The sequence below is a fragment of the Lipotes vexillifer genome, unplaced genomic scaffold, assembly GCF_000442215.2.
Source record: "Lipotes vexillifer unplaced genomic scaffold, Lipotes_vexillifer_v1.1 scaffold759, whole genome shotgun sequence".
NCBI classification, from domain to species: domain Eukaryota; kingdom Metazoa; phylum Chordata; class Mammalia; order Artiodactyla; family Lipotidae; genus Lipotes; species Lipotes vexillifer.
In genome coordinates, this window is record NW_006790410.1 from 1,106,612 (window position 1) to 1,126,814 (window position 20,203).

The 20,203-nt window shown below is 45.8% G+C and overlaps 1 protein-coding gene across 1 annotated transcript in view; it reads right to left on the reverse strand.

Moving 5' to 3' along the window:
- Nucleotides 1–20,203, reverse strand: part of VOPP1 (VOPP1 WW domain binding protein) — a 71,391-nt gene that overhangs the window by 2,028 nt on the left and 49,160 nt on the right. The window contains exon 4 of the mRNA XM_007463692.1: nt 15,961–16,097. Coding sequence (XP_007463754.1) covers nt 15,961–16,097 — 137 coding nt within the window. The remainder of the gene's footprint in view (nt 1–15,960; nt 16,098–20,203) is intronic.

A 20,203-nucleotide genomic window follows, 5' to 3' on the forward strand; every position in this document is an offset into this window, starting at 1 on the left:
AAAAAGTTAAAGATGAAAAAAAAGAGGCTAATGTAATCGTCCGGGAAAGACACAGTGGAAGCCTCTGAGTATGAGAGAAGAAATGGGGATGAGAGAACGAGAGGGGTTCAGGAGGTGTATCCAAGGACCCGGGACCAGCTCAGTGTGGAGCGCGTTGGGAGGAGAGGCCTACGTCGGAAAGGCCCGGCTTCTGGTGTTGATAAGGGGACAGAGGAAAAGGGCAGGGCCCGCGGGAGCCCAGGCAGCTCTGGGGGCCTTCTTTGTGGAAGTGGCAGCACAGACGTGGCCTTGGCCGAAACCTCCCGAGGAGTGTGTGGAAGGGCCAGAGGACGGCTGGGGAGAGCAGCGCAGACAAGGCCAGCAGTCCGAGGAGGAGAAACACAGGAGACGTAGGCGGCGGTGAAGAATGAAAGGAGAATGCGAGGGAAGAGTGAAGCAGTGAGGCGGGAGCTGTGTCACGGGGCGGGGCTCGGGAGGGGACAGGGGCAGCACGGCGCCTTCTCAGCCCACAGGACATTCGGCATTTCTGGCCAACAGTTTCAGCACCATGGCTGGCACAGAAGCCCAGCTGCCGGGGCAAACAGCTGTTCCAGGGTAAGGGGTGAAGACCAGAGGGGAGAGGTGGTGGCTAAAGGGATGCACGACAAGGGCAGACGTGTTTTTTTTTTTTTTTATTATTCTTTAAAAAACTGCTTTAAGGGACTTCCCTGGTGGCGCAGTGGTTAAGAATCCGCCTGCCAATGCAGGAGACACGGGTTCGATCCCTGGTCCAGGAGGATCCCACATGCCGCAGAGCAACTAAGCCCGTGCGCCGCAACTACTGAGCCTGCCCTCTAGAGCCCACAACCCACAACTACTGAAGCCCATGCACCTAGAGACCGTGCTTTGCAACAAGAGAAGCCACTGCAATAAAAGGATGCGCACCACAACGAAGAGTAGCTGCCGCTCACCGCAAGCAGAGAAAGCCCATGTGGAGCAAACAAGACCCAACGCAGCCAAAAAAAAAAAAATTAAAGAAAGAGTTGCTAATCAACTAGATACTTTTACTCCTGTAGGGATAGAAGTAATTATGGTAGCTGATGCGAAGTATGCTCCTGAGTCGACAGCTATCCCTATGGTAAACATATGATGGGCCCACAAGAGAAATCCTAAAAAGCCAGTAGACATGACTCACTATTCCCAAATAGCTGAAAGGCATTTTTTGTCCTAAATAGTATGTAATGATATGTGAGTTTATAACAAACCGAGGCGGGAGCTGTGTCACGGGGCGGGGCTCGGGAGGGGACAGGGGCAGCACGGCGCCTTCTCAGCCCACAGGACATTCGGCATTTCTGGCCAACAGTTTCAGCACCATGGCTGGCACAGAAGCCCAGCTGCCGGGGCAAACAGCTGTTCCAGGGTAAGGGGTGAAGACCAGAGGGGAGAGGTGGTGGCTAAAGGGATGCACGACAAGGGCAGACGTGTTTTTTTTTTTTTTTATTATTCTTTAAAAAACTGCTTTAAGGGACTTCCCTGGTGGCGCAGTGGTTAAGAATCCGCCTGCCAATGCAGGAGACACGGGTTCGATCCCTGGTCCAGGAGGATCCCACATGCCGCAGAGCAACTAAGCCCGTGCGCCGCAACTACTGAGCCTGCCCTCTAGAGCTCGCGAGCCACAACTACTGAGCCCGTGAGCCACAACTACTGAGCCTACGCTCTAGAGCTCGCGAGCCACACTACTGAGCCTGCGCTCTAGAGTCCGCGAGCCACAACGACTGAGCCTGCACGCCACAACTACTGAAGTGTACGTGCCTAGAGCCTGTGCTCCACAACAAGAGAAGCCACCGCAATGAGAAGCCCGCGCACTGCGACGAAGAGTAGCCCCCGCTCACCGCAACTAGAGAAAGCCCACGCGCAGCAACAAAGACCCAACGCAGCCAAAACAAAACAAACAGAAAAAAACTGCTTTAAATTAAGGTACAGTTGATTTACAAGATTATATTAGTTTCAGGTGTACAACACAGTGATTCTAAATTTTTATAGATTATACTCCATTTAAAGTTATTTCAAAATAATGGCTATATTTCCCTGGGCTGTACAATATATCCTTGTTTATTATTTTAGACATAGCAGTTTATACCTCTTAATCTCCTACCCCTATCTTGCCCCTCCATCCTTCCCTCTCTCCACTGGTAACCACTAGTTTGCTCTCTATGTCTGTGAGTCTGCTTCTGTGTTGTTATATTCATTCGTTGTATTTTTTAGATCCCACATATAAGTGATAACAGACAGTATCTGTCTTCCTCTGTCTGACTTACTTCACTTAGCATAATACCCTCCAGGTCCATCCACATTGTTACAAATGGCAAAATTTTATTCTTTTTTATGGCTGAGTAATACTCCATTGTGTGTGTGTGTGTGTGTGTGTGTGTGTGTAATGCAGTACATATATATATACACACACACACATATACACCAGGTCTTCTTATCCGTTCATCTTTTGATGGACACTTAGTTTACTTCCATATTTTGGCTACTGTACATAGAGCTGCTAAGAGCACTGGGTGGCATGTACTTTTCAAATTAGTGTTTTCATTTTCTTTGGATGTTTTACCCAGGAGTAGAATTGCAGGATTTCTATTAGTTCTATTTTTAGTTTTTTGAGGAACCTCCATGCTGTTTTCCATAGTGGCTGCACCAACTTATATTCCCACCAGCAGTGCACAACGTTCCCTTTTCTCCACATTCTTGCTAACTTTTTTTTTTTTTTTTTTTTTTTTCCTATGTTTTTTTTGCGGTACGCGGGCCTCTCACTGTTGTGGCCTCTCCCGTTGCGGAGCACAGGCTCCAGACGCGCAGGCCCAGCGGCCATGGTTCATGGGCCCAGCCACTCCGCGGTATGTGGGATCCTCCCGGACTGGGGCACCGAACCCCTGTACCCTGCATTGGCAGGCGGACTCCCAACCACCGCGCCACCAGGGAAGCCCATTCTTGCTAACTTTTTGATGTTAGCCATTCTGACAGGTGTGAGGTGATATCTCGGTGTGACTTTGATTTGCATTTCCCCGGTGATCAGTGATGCTGAGCGTCCTTTCACGTACCTATTGGCCATCTGGATATCTTCTCTGGAAATATGTCTATTCAGGTCTTCTGCCCATTTTTTAATCAGGTTGTTTGGTTTTTTTTGTTGTTGAGTTGCATGAGTTCTTTATATATTTTTGATATTAACCCCTTATATGTGATTTGCAAATATTTTCTCCCATTCAGAAGGTTCCCTTTTTGTTTTGATGATGGTTTCCTTCCCTGTTAAAAGCTTTTTAGTTTGATGTAGTCCCATTTGTTTATTTTTGCTTTTGTTTCCTTTGCCTTAGGAGACAGATCCAAAAAATTATTGCTATGATTTATGTCAAAGAGTTCTGCTTTATGTTCTCTCCTAGGACTTTTATGTTTCAGGGCTTAGGTTTAGGTCTTTAATTCATTTTGAGTTTATTTTCGTATATGGTGTGAGAAAATATTCTGATTTCATTCTTTTCCATGTAGCTGTCTAGTTTTCCCAGCACCACTTACTGAAGAGACTGTGTTTTCCCCACTGTACATTCTTACGGCAGAAGTATTTTTAAGGATGGGAAATGCTTGAGCGCGTTTATAGAGTTAGGGGCAGAAATACAGGAAAGACAGAAGATTTCCACAGAGAATATAAGCTCAATGATGGCAGGGACCTTATAAGCCTGGTTCGACATTTGAACCCCACCGTCTAGCAAAGAGCCTGGTACACAGGAGGGCCCCCAACACATCCTGTCAATTGGGCAGAGAGGAGCAGCACACAGGGACCCACAGTTCCCTGCGTGGGGAAAAGGACCGGGCGCTCACACAGGCAGCCTCTGCACTGCGTGCCACTGGGGCTCGGTGATTTGAGCAGACACATTCCAAAGTCCTCAAAGAAGAGATGCTCACAGACAGTAGCAAAATGGTGACAGAGTGGCAGAGCCAACTGGCATGGGATTCAAAGTACCGGGACTGTAAGGGTACAGAAGTGATGGCCAGGAGACAAGGGGACACCAGCACCATCTCCCTGACTTAGCGGGGGCGGAACGTGGGAGAAGAGAACTTGCCGTTCAATTCTGAAGGCTTACGGTAGATGGTTTAGTTAGAGAAAGAAAAGACAGAGCGTCTGTGAAGAAGCTGGAGTTAAGAGGAAGACTGTTTCTCCAGGAGCTAGAGAGGAAAGGACCAGGAGAAGTGGGCAAAACAGCTGCAGCCACACCGCTGCCCCGCTATTCCCTCATCTGCATTGCATCTCTACCCTATGCGGAGGGCGCGGTGGGGACAGCAAGGGTATTGGCACTGCATCCGCTTTCCTGAAGACACCGAGGCTCAGCAAGACAAAACTTGCCAAGGTCACACAGCTGCTATATGGAGGCACTGGAATTTGAACCCAGTAGTGTACTGGCAAGCCCAGGCTCTTTCCACTCTGACGTGTGTCTCACAACGGGGTGAGGAGATGGGGGAAGAACTTCCGGCTAAAGAGGGACGGGCAAGACCAGAGAAGGCTGGTGATGTGAGGGACCTACATTCGGGCGCCATCCGAGGACCAAGGGCTTGGCTGAGGGCTGTCACGACCCAGGCTCCCCGGGCTCCACCACCCGGCCCGGGCTGCGCTCTTAAGCCGGCCACAGCCTGCTTCTCCAGAGACTTGAAGTTATTCCAGCCCTTGCAGCCATCGTCTCTTCCTCCTTGAGAGTCTCTGTGCGATTTGAGAGGGAGCCCTAGATGCAGCAGAGGTGCGTCGACTGACAAGAGCCCCACCCGAGCGGACACACTGTATAACTCAGTTTCCCAAGATTTTTGTATTTATGATCATTAAACATGATCCAATATAACTTTACTTTGGTTACACTAGTTTTACAAGTTACACTAGCTTTACAGAACAAATTAGGTAGATTTCCATAATTTTCTATACTTGTAGTCATTCATAAGCATTGACATGAACTGTTGTTTCTTCAAAGTTTCAAAGATACCATCTGCCAAAGGAGGGCCTGGCCGCCAAGCTTTCTTAACGATGACCCTGCCGCCACTCAGCCAAGCTCACCGGCCAGTAAGTCATGAGGAGATAAGCTAGGCCAACCTTTTCTTGGGATGCGGAAGAACCTGGCTGGCCGCAGAGAACGGAGTGGGAACGCAGGAGAGCCGATGACCACCTCAGAAAGACCAAGTGGCCTGCCAGCAATGGGTCCGCCGGGTCCCAGGGCCCTGCTGTCTGATTCCATCTGTTCCCCGCGCCTTTACAATCAGCCCAGCTCAGAGCTGGCTCCAGTGTTCTCTTCCTCCACACGCTGCCTGTGTTCTCACGGTTTAATCAGAGCCCAGGCGCTACACCCACCTCCTCCAGCCAGGCTGCTTCTCAAGTTTCAGGCAGGTTTCTCAAACACCTTCCAGCAGACACGGAGCTCACCCCTCCACCCGTGACTCGAATGTCCTGTATTCATTCCCCTCCATGTCACCACAGCCACCAATTCACTCACAGGACAATAAGCTGAGTTCCCTTACGAGGGATAAAAGGCCCTCCGTCATCAGGTTCTTACCTGTTTCGAAGTCTCATTTCTCACCCCCCTGCCTCATTCTTTACCTCCCAACAACAACCCAATTGCTTGCACCCTGCCCACCTCTCCCTCACCCTCGTCAGAGAGCAGCTCCTGGCCCTGCCTCACTTTACCTCCCAACAACAACCCAATTGCTTGCACCCTGCCCACCTCTCCCTCACCCTCGTCAGAGAGCAGCTCCTGGGCATCCAACGTGCAGACCACTCCTCCTGGGAAGTCCTTCCCCATCTTCACACCACTGCTCCCTGGCCTCTCATCGGGTCAATTCCCATTTATCTTTCAAGTCTCAAATCAGAATCACAGCTCACTGACTATCACCCCCATCCTAGCAGGATTAGGTACCCTGTCCTCTTAGCACCCAGAACAAAATCTACATATCGGCACCACAGTGCAGTAGAATACTTTGAGTCTCTGCACATGAGGAGAGGATTCCACTCACCTGGGGACCCTCAGAGCCCAGAGCAGCCCCTGGCATTGCAGCAGACATTCCATCCATATGTGAGATAAGAAATGGAAGAAGGGACGAATAGTGATTCTGATCTGGACTTTGCCTCTGCCACACCATGCTGGACACACAGGGCAGCTTCTTGAGACAGGCCTCTTCCTGATGTGACACGAAGAACTGGCTGCCCCAGCCCAGCAAGCCTGCACCAACCCCACCCATTGCCCTTGAGGACAGAAGCATTCGAAGGGATGACCCCCAACTCCCTATCACAAGTGATGGGGGGTCTGGGGCTGTGATCTTTGTACCAGAGGTGTGCTGCAGGCGTGTCTGGAATATTCATGCAGCGTGGTCACTCACACCAGAGGATAATGAGAAACAGTGGCAAATGGGTCCAATTTAATTGTTATTTTTATGTTAACAGTCACAACTCATGGATATTGCTGGGAACTGGAAGAATGGGATTAAATATCTGAGCACCTTAGAATATTAAAGAAATAGAACAGATGGGAGGTGGATAAATTAGGTACTTGTCAAGAACATAAACCCTGAGGTGAACAAACACAGGGATGGAACTTGCTAGAAGGACTGGTTGAGGGCACAGGCAATAGGAACGGAGCCTGTACCCTCGTGGTGAGTGTGACGGCTACCTGGGCTAGATGGGGCACCAGCTGGCACAGAGGGCGAGGGGGTCCCAGACATTCAGTACGCTTGCTCATTTGGCTAAAGCAGAACCCTTGACAAGACTACTGACCTGGATGAGCATTCAAGCTCCCACAGAGAAGAGAAATGGAGAGGAGACAGACTCAGTTCTGACTCATTCAGGGAGGTGGAGGGAAGAAGACGTCATCGTATGTGTGAAAATCACAGACAGGGGAGGCCAGGCAAGAACGGATATGTGCCACAGACTTGAGAGAGATCATTTCAAAAATGTCCCCCCAGATCTACACATGATTGAATGGCAAATGACTCTGGAGTCCAAAGCGTTTTAAAATCATAATCCATCAATGGAACAGGATAGAAAGTCCAGAAATAAACCCACACACCTATGGCCAATTAATCTACGACAAAGGAGGCAAGCATATACAATGGAGAAAAGACAGTCTCTTCAATAAGTGCTTCTGGGAAAACTGGACAGCTACATGTAAAAGAATGAAATTAAAACATACTTTCACACCATACACAAAAATAAACTCCAAGTGGATTAAAGACCTAAATGTAAGGCTGGATACGATACAACTCTTAGAGGAAAACATAGGCAGAACATTCTTTGACATAAATCGAAGCAGATCTTTTTCAATCCACCTCCTAGAGTAATGAAAATAAAAACAAAAATAAACAAATGGGATCTAATTAAACTTAAAAGCTCTTGCACAGCAAAGGAAATCATAATCAAAATGAAAAGACAACCTTCAGAATGGGAGAAAATATTTGCAAATGAAGCAACCGACAAGGGATTGACCTCTAACATAAACAAACAGCTCATGCAGCTCAATATCAAAAGAAACAACAACTCAATCAAAAAATGGGTGGAAGATCTAAATAGACATTTCTCCAAAGAAGATATACAGTTGACCAAAAAGCACATGAAAAGATGCTCAACATCACTAATTATTAGAAAAATGCATAGCAAAACTACAATGAGGTATTACCTCACACCAGTCAGAATGACCATCATCAAAAAATCTACAAACAAGAAATGCTGGAGAGGGTGTGGAGAAAAGGGAACCCTCCTACACTGTTGGTGGGAATGTAAATTGGTGCAGCCACTATGGAGAACAGTACAAAGGTTCCTTAAAAAACTAAAAATAGAACTACCATATGACCCAGCAATCCCACTCCTGGGCATTTACCCGGAGAAAAACATAATTCGAAAAGACACATGCACCCCAATGTTCACTGCAGCACTGTTTACAATAGCCAGGATATGGAAGCAACCTAAATGTACATCAACAGAGGAATGGATAAAGAAGCAGTGGTACATGTATACGATGGAACATTACTCAACCATAAAAAAGAATGAAATAATGCCATTTGTAGCAACATGGATGGGCCCAGGGACTGCATTATTGACTTATGTTTTTAGTGGCTTTTTTGAAGTGTAATGTTTTATGTTTAGTGTAGCTTTTGAAAGCAATGTTTAATTCCTTTCTCATTTCTTTTTGTGTATTCTATAGCTGTTTCTTTGTGGTTAACATCCTACTGTTAGACACTGTTCAGTCATCCATCAGTTCCAGGACCCCCTGAAGACATGAACATCTGTGGATGCTCAAAGTCCTTTATAGAAAATTATATAGGGCTTCCCTGGTGGCGCAGTGGTTGAGAGTCCGCCTGCTGATGCAGGGGACACGGGTTTGTGCCCCGGTCCGGGAAGATCCCACATGCCGCGGAGCGGCTAGGCCCGTGAGCCATGGCCGCTGGGCCTGCGCGTCCGGAGCCTGTGCTCCGCAACGGGAGAGGCCACAACAGTGAGAGGCCCGCGTACTGCAAAAAAAAAAAAAAAAAATTATATAGTATTTGCATATAACCTATGCACATCCTCCTGTTTACTTTAAGTCATCTCTAGATTACTTATAATACCTAACACCATGTAAATGCTATGTAAATAGTTGCCAGCATGTGTCAAATTCAAGTTTTGCATTTTGGAACATTCTGAAATTGTTAAAAAATATTTTTGATCGACTGTTGGTTGAATCCATATATGCAGAACCCGTGGATACAGAGGGCTCACTGTAATTTGAATTTATACCAGCTTAACATCAATAACATACAAAAACTGCTCATTTTCCGTTCTGTCCCCACCCCTTTCAGTGGCTGCTGTCACAAAATCACATCTTCATATGTTGTGTGCTCTCTAAAACATAAACTAATAATTCTTTTAAATGTATTAATCTCTTAAATTATGTAGAAAAGAAGATTTGGAGTTACAATCAACATTATAGTAATACTAGCTTTTGTACTAATAACTATTTTTTTTCTTTAAATGTAATAGTCTATTAAACCATGTAGAAAACAAAAAGTAAAGTACAAACCATTGCTACAATAATACTAGCTTTATAATTGCCCAGGTTTTTACCTTTATTGAGATCTTCATTTCTCCATACAGCTTCGAATAACTGTCTAGTGCCCTTTCACTTAACTTGCAGGTCTCCCTTGAGCATTTCTTGAAGGGCAAGGTCTAGTGGTCATGAACTCCCTTGCTTTGATTTATCTGGGAAAGTCTTAAGTCCTCCCTCAATTTTGAAGGACACTTTTGTCAGATATAGGATTCTTGGTTGACAGTTTTTATTCTTTTATTTGAATGTATTGTCCCACAGCCTTCTGGCCTCCATAATTTCTGATGAGAAATCTGCTCATAATCATATCAAGGATCCCTTGTCTGTGATGACTTGCTTCTTCCGGCTACTTTCAAGATTTTCTCTTTGTGCTTGGCTTTTGAAAGTTGATTATGTGTCTTGGTGTGGGTCTCTGAGTTCCTCTTACTTGGAGTGGTTGTTTATATTCATGTCTTCCATCAAATTTTGGACGTTTTTGGCCATTATTTCTTTAAATAATGCTCCTTTTATCTCTTTTCTCCTTCTGAGACTCCCACCCCACGATGCCTATGCTGATCTGCTTGATGAAGTCATACAGGTCTGAGGCTCTGTTCACTTTTCTTCAATCTTGTTTCTTTCTGTTCCTCAGACTACATAATTTCCATTGTCTTATCTTCAAGTTTGCTGATCCTTTCTTTGGTCTACTCAAATCTGCCTTTGAATCATGTAGTGAATTTTTCATTTTGGTTATTGTACTTTTCAGCTCCAGAATTTTCTGTTCATATCTTTTTAGGGTTTCTGTCTCTTTATTGATATTTCTATTTTGTAGACACATTTTTTTGTTTTGTTATGATTCTCTCCACCTCTTACTTTCATTCTCTGAGCATCTTTAAGACAGTTGCTTCAAAAGATTTGTCTAAGGTTCCCTGGTGGTGCAGTGGTTGGGAGTCCGCCTGCCGATGCAGGGGACGTGGGTTCGTGCCCCGGTCCGGGAAGATCCCACATGCTGCGGAGCGGCTGGGCCCGTGAGCCACGACTGCTGAGCCTGCGCGTCCGGAGCCTGTGCTCCACAACAAGAGAAGCCACAATAGTGAGAGGTCTGTGCGCCGTGATGAGGAGTGGCCCCTGCTCGCTGCAACTGGAGAGGGCCCATGCGCAGAAACGGGGACCCAACGCAGCCAAAAATAAATAAATTTTTAAAAAAAGATTTGTCTAGCAGATGTGATGTAGGTCTTTTTCAGGGACAGTCTGTTGATTTGATTTTTTTTCCTTTGGATGAACCATATTTTCCTGTCTCTTTCTATGCCTTTTTTTTTTTTTTTTTGCGGTACGCAGGGCTCTCACTGTTGTGGCCTCTCCCGTTGCGGAGCACAGGCTCCAGACGCGCAGGCTCAGCGGCCATGGCTCACGGGCCCAGCCGCTCCGCGGCATGTGGGATTTTCCCGGACCGGGGCACGAACCCGTGTCCCCGGCATCGGCAGGCGGACTCTCAACCACTGCGCCACCAGGGAAGCCCTTTCTATGCTTTTTTGATCACTGGACATTTGAATCGAATAATGTGATAACTCTGGAAATCAGATTCTCTCCCTTCCCCAGTGTTTGCTGTTTTTTTGTTTTTGTTTTTGCTTATTGTTTTGGGTTTTTGTTGCTGCTATTGTAGGCTGACTCTGTGCAGAGGAAAAGCCTGAGGTGTAAACTTAAGGTCTTCTGAAGTCTTTTCTGAGCCTTTCACTGGGGATGTGCAGTCACTTACTAATTTTTCCTGTATACACAGCTGTTTTGAATGTCCTAGTCTTTAATGCCTGGCTCCCAAGAGGGGAAAAAGTGAAAAATAAAGGGGTATGGGGAAGGGCACCAGACATTTAAATCCCCTGGAGGTCACTTCAGCTGGAGGGGGAGGTGCAACAACAGTGGCTGCCCCCTCTTTCCCCAGAAGCAGCAAACAGCAATCAGAGCACAGATTCCCCAATATCTGGAGGACAGGGTCCTTTTTGCCCCCTGTCTCCTGCAGGCTGTCCCAGAATCCTGTGCACAGCTGCCTGCCATGTGGCCTAGGGTGAGGGATAGTTAGCTGCTACTGTGTCAAGAGCTGATACTGACCAAAATTAGCTGCAATTTACCCTCCAAGCTTTCCCCTGGAAGTTGCAAGCCTTCACCAGGTTTCAGAGTTCCAAAATAGTTACATCCCATAGATTCTGCCAGGACAGTTTTTGTCTAGGTGAGGGGAAAGAATCCTGGTGCTTCTGACTCCGCCTTCTTCCCAGAATTTGCTGCCAATCATTGCTTTTTGATATAACTTGCAATGTTAACAGCTTGCTGTCTTAGGAAGATCGATACTTGGACATGGTAGTTTACTTCTCTGACACATTGTTTAATTCAGTTTCCCAAGAGTTTTGTATTTATGATCATCAAACATGATCCAATATAATTTTATTTTGGTTACACTAGTTTTACAAGTTACACTAGCTTTACAAAACAAATTAGGTAATTTCCATAATTTTCTATACTTGTAGTCATTCATAAGCATTGACATGAACTGTTTCTTCAAAGTTTCAAAGATACCATATGAATTTGGAGCCATTCTGAAAGCTAACTCTTTGAAAACATCCTCAAACTCTTGCTTGCTTTGTGGACCACTGCAATTTTCAATATTCTAATGAATCTTTGGTAATGTACACTTTCCTATCTTACCAAAACTTTCCATTTCAGGAGTACTTCTTTGTAATTTTTAATCTCCTCTGGATATGTAATGTTTCAACTTATGATTTTATTTTTTTTAAATCCAGCTTTACTAATTAGATTTATCAACGATGGGATTGGCAATGTCATTTACTTTATTTAAAATTTACTTTATTAAAGTACAGTTGATTTACAACATTGTGTTAATTTCTGCTGTACAGCAAAGTGACATATATATATATATTCTTTTTTATATTCTTTTCCATTATGGTTTATTACAGGATATTGAATATAGTTCCCTGTGCTATACAGTAGGATCTTGTTGTTTATCCATTCTATACATAATAGTTTGCATGTGGAAATCCCAAAGGCCCACTCCATCCCTCTCTCACCCCTTTCCCCCTTGGAAACCAAAAGTCTGTTCTCTATGGCTGTGAGCCAATTTCTGTTTTGTAGAGAAGTTCACTTGTGTCATATTTTAGAGTCTACATGTAAGTGATATCTTATGGTATTTGTCTTTCTCTTTCTGACTTAATTCACTTAATATGATAAGTCCATCCATGTTGCTGCAAATGGCATCATTTCATTCTTTTTATGGCTGAGTAATATTCCATTGTGTATATATACCACATTTTCTTTATCCATTCATCTGTCAATGGACATTTAGGTTGCTTCCATGTCTTGGCTATTGCAAATAGTGCTGCTGTGAACATAGGGGTGCATGTACCTTTTCCAATTATAGTTTTTTCTGGATATATATTGGCAATATCATTTACTTTTTTTTTTTTTTTTTGCGGTATGTGGGCCTCTCACTGTTGTGGCCTCTCCCGTTGCGGAGCACAGGCTCTGGACGCGCAGGCTCAATGGCTATGGCTCACGGGCCCAGTTGCTCCGCGGCATGTGGGATCTTCCCAGACTGGGGCACGAACCCGTGTCCCCTGCATCGGCAGGTGGACTCTCAACCACTGTGCCACCAGGGAAGCCCTATCATTTACTTTTATTGCCTTTCACCAAGCACTAACTTTTAGATCTGTAAATCAATTTTTCTTTTTCCTGTAATTAATTTTTATTTTTTATTATGTACTTCTTACTGCTTTCTGTGAGTTTATTAATTTCTGAACCTCTTTCAAGGAGAGATCAGCTAATTCACTTTCTTATTTTAAACTTTTAACAAAGAATAAGGCTATGAATTTACCTTTAAATGTCAGTTCACTTACATTGCATATGTTTTTGTATTAATTTTTCATTGATACGTCATTCCCTGAGCCTGCACGTCCAGAGCCTGTGCTCCGCAACAGGAGAGGCCGCAACAGTGAGAGGCCCGCGTACTGCGAAAAAGAAAAAGAAAAAGAAAAAGAAAAGAGCCCGCTGTGTGCAGGCAGCTCAGTGCCCAGGCCCCAGCCCAGGCCTGACGCTGTGGGCCAAGCACACGCGGGATCTTGCATCTGTGGCCACACAGGACACTAAAAATCCATGTTATGAAGACAGAAGGAAAAGGAAATTCATTAGCCTTTTACCCATTTCTCTGGTCTACTGTCTGCTTCTTGAAAAAAAAAAAAAATCAAAGGACTGAAAACTCAGACTAAGCCAGATAAAATCTAGGTTTGGCCTCCCATTTTAACTGAAAATTTTCACTTTCCCCTATGCTGGAGCATAGATTTGAAGCTATTCAAATCTTTCCAAACATGAAAGAATAAAAATCCACTTATGCATGAAAAGTGGTACTAACCCTGAGAGAAAGTTTAAGCTACAGCAACCTCGGAACTGTTGTGGAAAATACATATTCAGATTTTTAGCAACATTTTAAAACATAATGAAAGAAAACCCGGCAGAGTGTTTGGTGGAATAAACTATAAAAAACAGACCAGCAAATGCCCATCTCTGCATCTCTGTGTCTAAAGGGCAGATGAGAGAGAGCTCTTCCCACGCTCAATCCCCCAACTTCTTTCTTTTCTCTTTGAGGTGTGATCAACATACAAAAAGGTGAACATATGCAACGCCTACAACTTGATGAGTTTAGAAATACATATACACCGTGAAGCCATCACCACAATATATGCCATAAACCTATCCATCACCTCCAAGCATTTCCTGCTGCCCTCTGAATTTGTGATGACACAACATAAGACCTCCACTCAGCAAAGGCATGAGTATACAACACAGTGTTACTAACTATAGGTCCCACGCTGTACAGCAGATCTTAGGACTTATCTTACGAAACCGGAACTCTGTAAAAACTGGAACAGAACTCTAGATCTCCGACTGTCTCCCTGTGGTGTGTGATGAATAGAGGGAGCCCGCCCACACTCTGGAGGTGGGAAGCCTGACGGGGCAGATGGCACGCAGGGAGCCATGCAGCCACTGGCCCACCACATGGGCCCAAAGACAGGAGCTCAAGGAGCAGTGCCTCCCCAGCCCTGCAGAGTCCCTGGCGCCCCCTGCCCCCAAAGGGAAGGGAAACATCTCACATGTAATTTCAAAACAAGGAACGGGCCCGTGTCCCGAGGGAAACTTGAATTCACCCACCACAGCATGTCTGAGGTTTAGGTAGTTAAAGCAGTGTTTTATAAGAATTAGGAAACCACGAATTCTTATGACCCTGGGGCACCACTCTGGGTAACATTCCCTAAATAGGCCAAATGTAACTTGTGCAGACATGTCTATAGCAACACAATTAATAAGTACTCACAATACTCATAAACGCACAGCAAATGCTTATTGAATGAACAAATGAAAAGCAAAACAAAAGAAAACAAATGATCAGCAAGGACAGACTATCTAAGCAAATCACCATTTAGTAACATGATTAATATTTAGTCCAGAAGCATTAAGAATGTCATGGACAGTACAGTTTCTACATAAAAATTTACACATGAAATAATTTTTAGGAAAAAGAACAAATAATGTGCTGCATAAACATGCATAAAAGATGCACCAGACAAAGGATTAATCTCCTCCTTAAATTTACAGGCAGCTCATGCAGCTCAATAGCAAAAAAATAAACAACCCAATCCAAAAATGGGCAGAAGACCTAAATAGACATTTCTCCAAAGAAGATATACAGACTGCCAACAAACACATGAAAGAATGCTCAACATCATTAATCATTAGAGAAATGCAAATCAAAACTACAGTGAGGTATCATCTCACACCAGTCAGAATGGCCATCATCAAAAAATCTAGAAACAATAAATGCTGGAGAGGGTGTGGAGAAAAGGGAACATTCTTGCACTGCTGGTGGGAATGTGAATTGGTACAGCCACTATGGAGAACAGTATGGGGGTTCCTTAAAAAACTACAAATAGAACTACCATATGACCCAGCAATCCCACTACTGGGCATATACCCTGAGAAAACCAAAATTCAAAGAGTCATGTACCAAAATGTTCATTGCAGCTCTATTTACAATAGCCCGGGGATGGAAACAACCGAAGTGCCCATCGTCGGATGAATGGATAAAGAAGATGTGGCACATATATACGGTGGAGTATTACTCAGCCATAAAAAGAAACGAAATTGAGCTATTTGTAATGAGGTGGCCAGACCTAGAGTCTGTCATACAGAGTGAAGTAAGTCAGAAAGAGAAAGACAAATACCGTATGCTAACACATATATATGGAATTTAAGGAAAAAAAAGTGTTATGAAGAACCTAGGGGTAAGACAGGAATAAAGACACAGACCTACTGGAGAACGGACTTGAGGATATGGGGAGGGGGAAGGGTGAGCTGTGATAGGGCGAGAGAGAGACATGGACATAAATATACGAACAAACGTAAGGTAGATAGCCAGTGGGAAGCAGCCGCATGGCACAGAGATACTGGCTCGGTGCTTTGTGACCGCCTGGAGGGGTGAGATAGAGAGGGTGGGAGTGAGGGAGACGCAAGAGGGAAGAGATATGGGAACATATGTATATGTATAACTGATTCACTTTGTTATAAAGCAGAAACTAACACACCATTGTAAAGCAATTATACCCCAATAAAGATGTTAAAGAAAAAAATAGATGCACCAATAATTAGGTAAGAATAAGAGGTGACAGACATACAACACAGCAGACATTGCATTTATTATCAGCACAAATGCATAGTAAGGTTGATCATCAGAACTTAAATGAATAAACATGGCCTGAATATTTTCTTCCAGCATATTCTGTGGCAGAGAACATGCTTACGGAGAACATGTAAACTGAAAGGAGGAGAGACAAGGACAGAGGGCTTGGCTGACCTGGAGTGGGGTTCGGGGGCTGCCTGGTGTAGGACACGTTGAACGCCGGCTCCTCGATCAGCGGTGGGGGGTACATGCGCCTCCGGATGAAGAAGCCGGCTCCACAGCAGAAGAGCACGCCCATCATCAGGAGGAACCTGGGCGAGAGCACAGGGTGAGGCCTCAGGCAGAGGCCCGGGCAGACGGCAGGGCTCCCTGGCTGGTCCTCCCCGACCACCTTCCCCCGGGACGGGCCCGGTGGAGCACACCAGGGAGACAGCTGGCTTGCAGAGCTCTGGGTGCCCCTGGATGGAGGCCACTCGTGCTGAGAAGCTCTTGAAGTGAGCTTTCTGCTTCAAAAGCTCCAAATGGCTGTTGGCTTCAAAGGGCTGCTGCAATTACCTTCCTGTGCATGGCTCTGACCTCAACTCGATATTTTAGTCAAAACGGGAGATGCCTTTTCAATCCAGTTTGAACACTACTGCTTGTCTTCACTGTCTATTTCCCCCATTTTTCTTTACCGTCAAAGCAAGAAGAGTAAGCACGTGATCCTTTCTAGCAGTTTTCTCTCCATTATTATATGAACATCCATAAAAAAAAATTTTTTAAGTGCCCTTCCTAGAGCACATCTTAATTATAGAGAAACTATAGGAATAGAGAAAACGCTCACAATCAATAAACAGGCTGTTTTTAAATCTCTAGGTTCTAAGTATGGCTGAACCTTCTACCATGACCCTACAGTCTAACGGACACAGAGCGGACGGCTAAGGATCGGACCTTTGTCCAAATCATCTAAGAATCCTCAGATGCATCACTGGTATTCAATAAATAATGAATGAATGAATGACTCTTCCCACCTCACATCTGCACTATACCTGTTTTACTAGAAACAGGGGGAGTCATTCTGAGAAGGGCCGAGTTGTCTGTTCCACACAGACATAACTGAGAAACTTGCCCATCTCTAAACTGATATGACGATGGGACTCACAGAACCTTCCAGAACCTCACTCAACACGCACACACACTCTTGTGAAGGATGCACACACAGCAGAGCTGGCCATGTCATGGTCAAAGGCACCTGTCCACACACAAATGAAATTTAAGAAAAGAGGAGACAATAAAGCCTTCAAGAATAATTAACATAATGTTAAGGGTTAAATTAAGTCCATTAGTCAGTCAGTAAGCGTTTACCGGACAACCTTGGAGCGCTGAACACAAACAAAGATCAGGGGCACCAGACAGGAAATGATTCAGGAAAAGGACTGAAATTGTGGCTTTCTGATCTCTCATCTAATTCATTATTCATTGAACAAAAATTTTGTTAAGCAACTGCCATGCTCCCAGCACCAGTCTGTGCATTCCAGGGCATAAGACAGGTGGGGTCTCCCCCTCACTGAACTTGAGTTCTCATAGGGGAGGGGGACAGTAAACAACAAATTAACAAAAGTGTTTAATTGCAACTCTGATAGTGCTAAGAAAAGCAAGGATACAACATAGATTTGGGGTGGGAGTGGCGGGTAAAATATACATAACACACAATTGTGTTCATCATTTCAAGGGTACAATTCAAGGCAACAAGAGGGTTAACAAGGGTATCTGTCAGAGTGAGGAAGCTTCTTTTCCTTCAAAGCAACATCTGAGCTGAGCCTGAATGATGGAAAGAAAGAGACAAATTGAAGGGAAGGGAAGGAGCTTTCTTTCTGGGTGGAAAGAACAGCACAGGTGCTCCCACAGGAAAAGCTGGGTGGGTGAGAGACCCGGAGGACAGCCGTGAGCTGCAGAGGGGCGCAGTCTTGGGGAGCTAGAGGAATCCAAGGTGTGCAAAACAAGGCCCTCTCCGAAGTCAGATGCTGGAATCCAAAGGGAACAGCTTCATTTGGACTCCATGATAATCTTACGTTCAACCCTGGGTCCAACTGTAAACATCTGGGCAGAAAGGTAAAGCATAGGGAGGCTAAAAGCACGTGAGGGTTTCCCTTCTCAGTAACACTACTGTTCACTCCCAAGGGACCAGGCTCTCTGGATTAGAAATGCAGAAGCGGGTTAGGGAGGGTGGGAGGGAGGGAGACGCAAGAGGGAAGAGATATGGGGACATATGTATATGTATAACCGATTGACTTTGTTATAAAGCAGAAACTAAGACACCATTGTAAAGCAATTATACTCCAATAAAGATGTAAAAAAAAATACAAAAAATAAAAAAAGAAATGCAGAAGCCATACGAGATCTTGGTCTCTTCCATGAGACAAGCCAAAATGTTGGTTACACCGTCAAATGGAATACATATTTCTTCCTAGACAATAAAAGCGATACGCACCTCACACCGTGGACTGCTGGAGAGCACAAAGGTGCAAGCAAATAAGAACAAAGTCACATGGCAGGAGACCAACTCCCGGCTTAGGGGGCAATCATCAGACTCATTCCTTATTGAAGCAGCAGTCTGAGAGAAACTAACAAGGGTGCAGCGGAATGAGCTTCTGGTAACGGCGAGAGGAAGCAGGGTGTCAGTGAGGGAAGGCGCGCCACGGTAAGAAAGCAGCTCTTGGAAGTGCTGTGAGTTACAGGACGATTGTTTCCTAGACATTCTCTTCCACTGCTGAGCAGGTCTGAGGAGCTTCCCTGGGATTAAGAGAGGAAGTGTGTGCCTTTTCCGTCATCAAAAGTAACCTGGTTTCTTCAATTCAATTTGTTTTTTCAGTCCCTTCCTGCCTCCCCGCCGCAGCATTTGGAACAGCAGTTCTCAGCTCCCAATGAAGGCCCCAGGCAGCAGCAGAGCCCCTGCAGATCCAGGGCCGACCTGCCCCAGCCCGCAGCCCCACGGGAGCCCTGGCAGCAGGGCAGCACTCACCTGCCAGGCTGCAGTCTGTTGCAGTGCGCTTTCCAACTCTACACCTTTTCTAATCCTGGGGATTTCATTAGACTATCCTGGTTAAAGATTACTTAAGATTTTAGAGCTGGCAGGGACTTCTGAAAGCATTCTCCTCCAAAACCTCTTGTGTTACAGTAAGGAGCCCAAATTCCTCCAGAGTCAAGTGGGACCAGCTTGGAGAGCCGCCCCACTCCCGCGCGATGCCCAGCTCCATCCTGCCAACCTCCTGCCCTCCCTGCAAACCTGCCCCCATACCAGCTCCCCATCAATCCCTCACCAGGTGCGTGCCTACGTCCCTGCCCGTGCAATGTGCTGGGCCCTTCGCAAGGAAGGCCCTCTCTGAGACCCGGTCAGAAGCTGTGCGGCTTTCCCCAACGTCTGTGGCATCAGAGGCTGCACGCTTTGTTTCCAGAACACTGGTTTAAAACTCTCCATGTGTCTAGACATCTGTCTGTTTTAGGAGCCCGGCTGCCGTGGGGCCTTCTCCATACCAGACACATAACTGAGAGAAGGAACCCATGGAGCGGAAACCAAGTGTCCTCTGACTTTAGCTGGGGCACCTCAGACTTGCATCTCAAGGTGCTCTCTGGCTGTATCCCCAGCTTAGAAGCTGCTATCTGGTATCAGAATCTCAACTCAAAGAACTCAACCAAACCTTCTCATATCTGGCACCCCGACCTTGGAGACCTGCCCTCCTTCCACGGCTCTCATGAGATGCCTCTGTGTAGGGACCCACTGGCTCGCTGAGGTGCCCTGACCCTGACGAGTGACGCCGGCCAACAGCTCAGAAGCACCGGCTACCAGCTCAGGGAACGCTTCCAGGGAAGGTCGACAGAAGCTGCTCTAGCAGCCAGGCCCTCAGAGCTCTCCTGGACCTTCCATTTTTCCTTCTTTCTAATCACGTGATGTCTAAACTTTGACAAGTTTCTTCATGTTTAGGAGCATTTCCACAACCTCATCATCATTCGTCTGGTGTTTCAGGCCAAGCTGAAGCACGGCTGATCCCTTCCGGGACCCTCGACCACAAGGCCCCATGGAGGCAAGTTCTGAGGGGGCACGTGTGTGAAGTCACGCAAAGCTCTGAGATGCCACCTCCCCTGGCCCTCCTCACCCCAGCTTTGGTACCAGTCCCTCCCACCCTGATAGGTACACAGAGGTGTTAACATTTGGAAAATCTCGGGGTAAAAAAAGTTCTCCTATTATAGAGTTTGAGGCACTAGCAACTAGGAGGTGGGGAGAAGCCAACACCAGCGTGGCATTGCTCAGGGCCCGACGTGACAGGTGAGTCCAGCCCCCACACGGCCAAAACCCCATCAAGGAGGTGGTGATGGTGAGAATGAAAAGAGGGTCTCCTGTTAAAGAAAACGTGGCATGTGGAGTACCCACTTCCTGCTG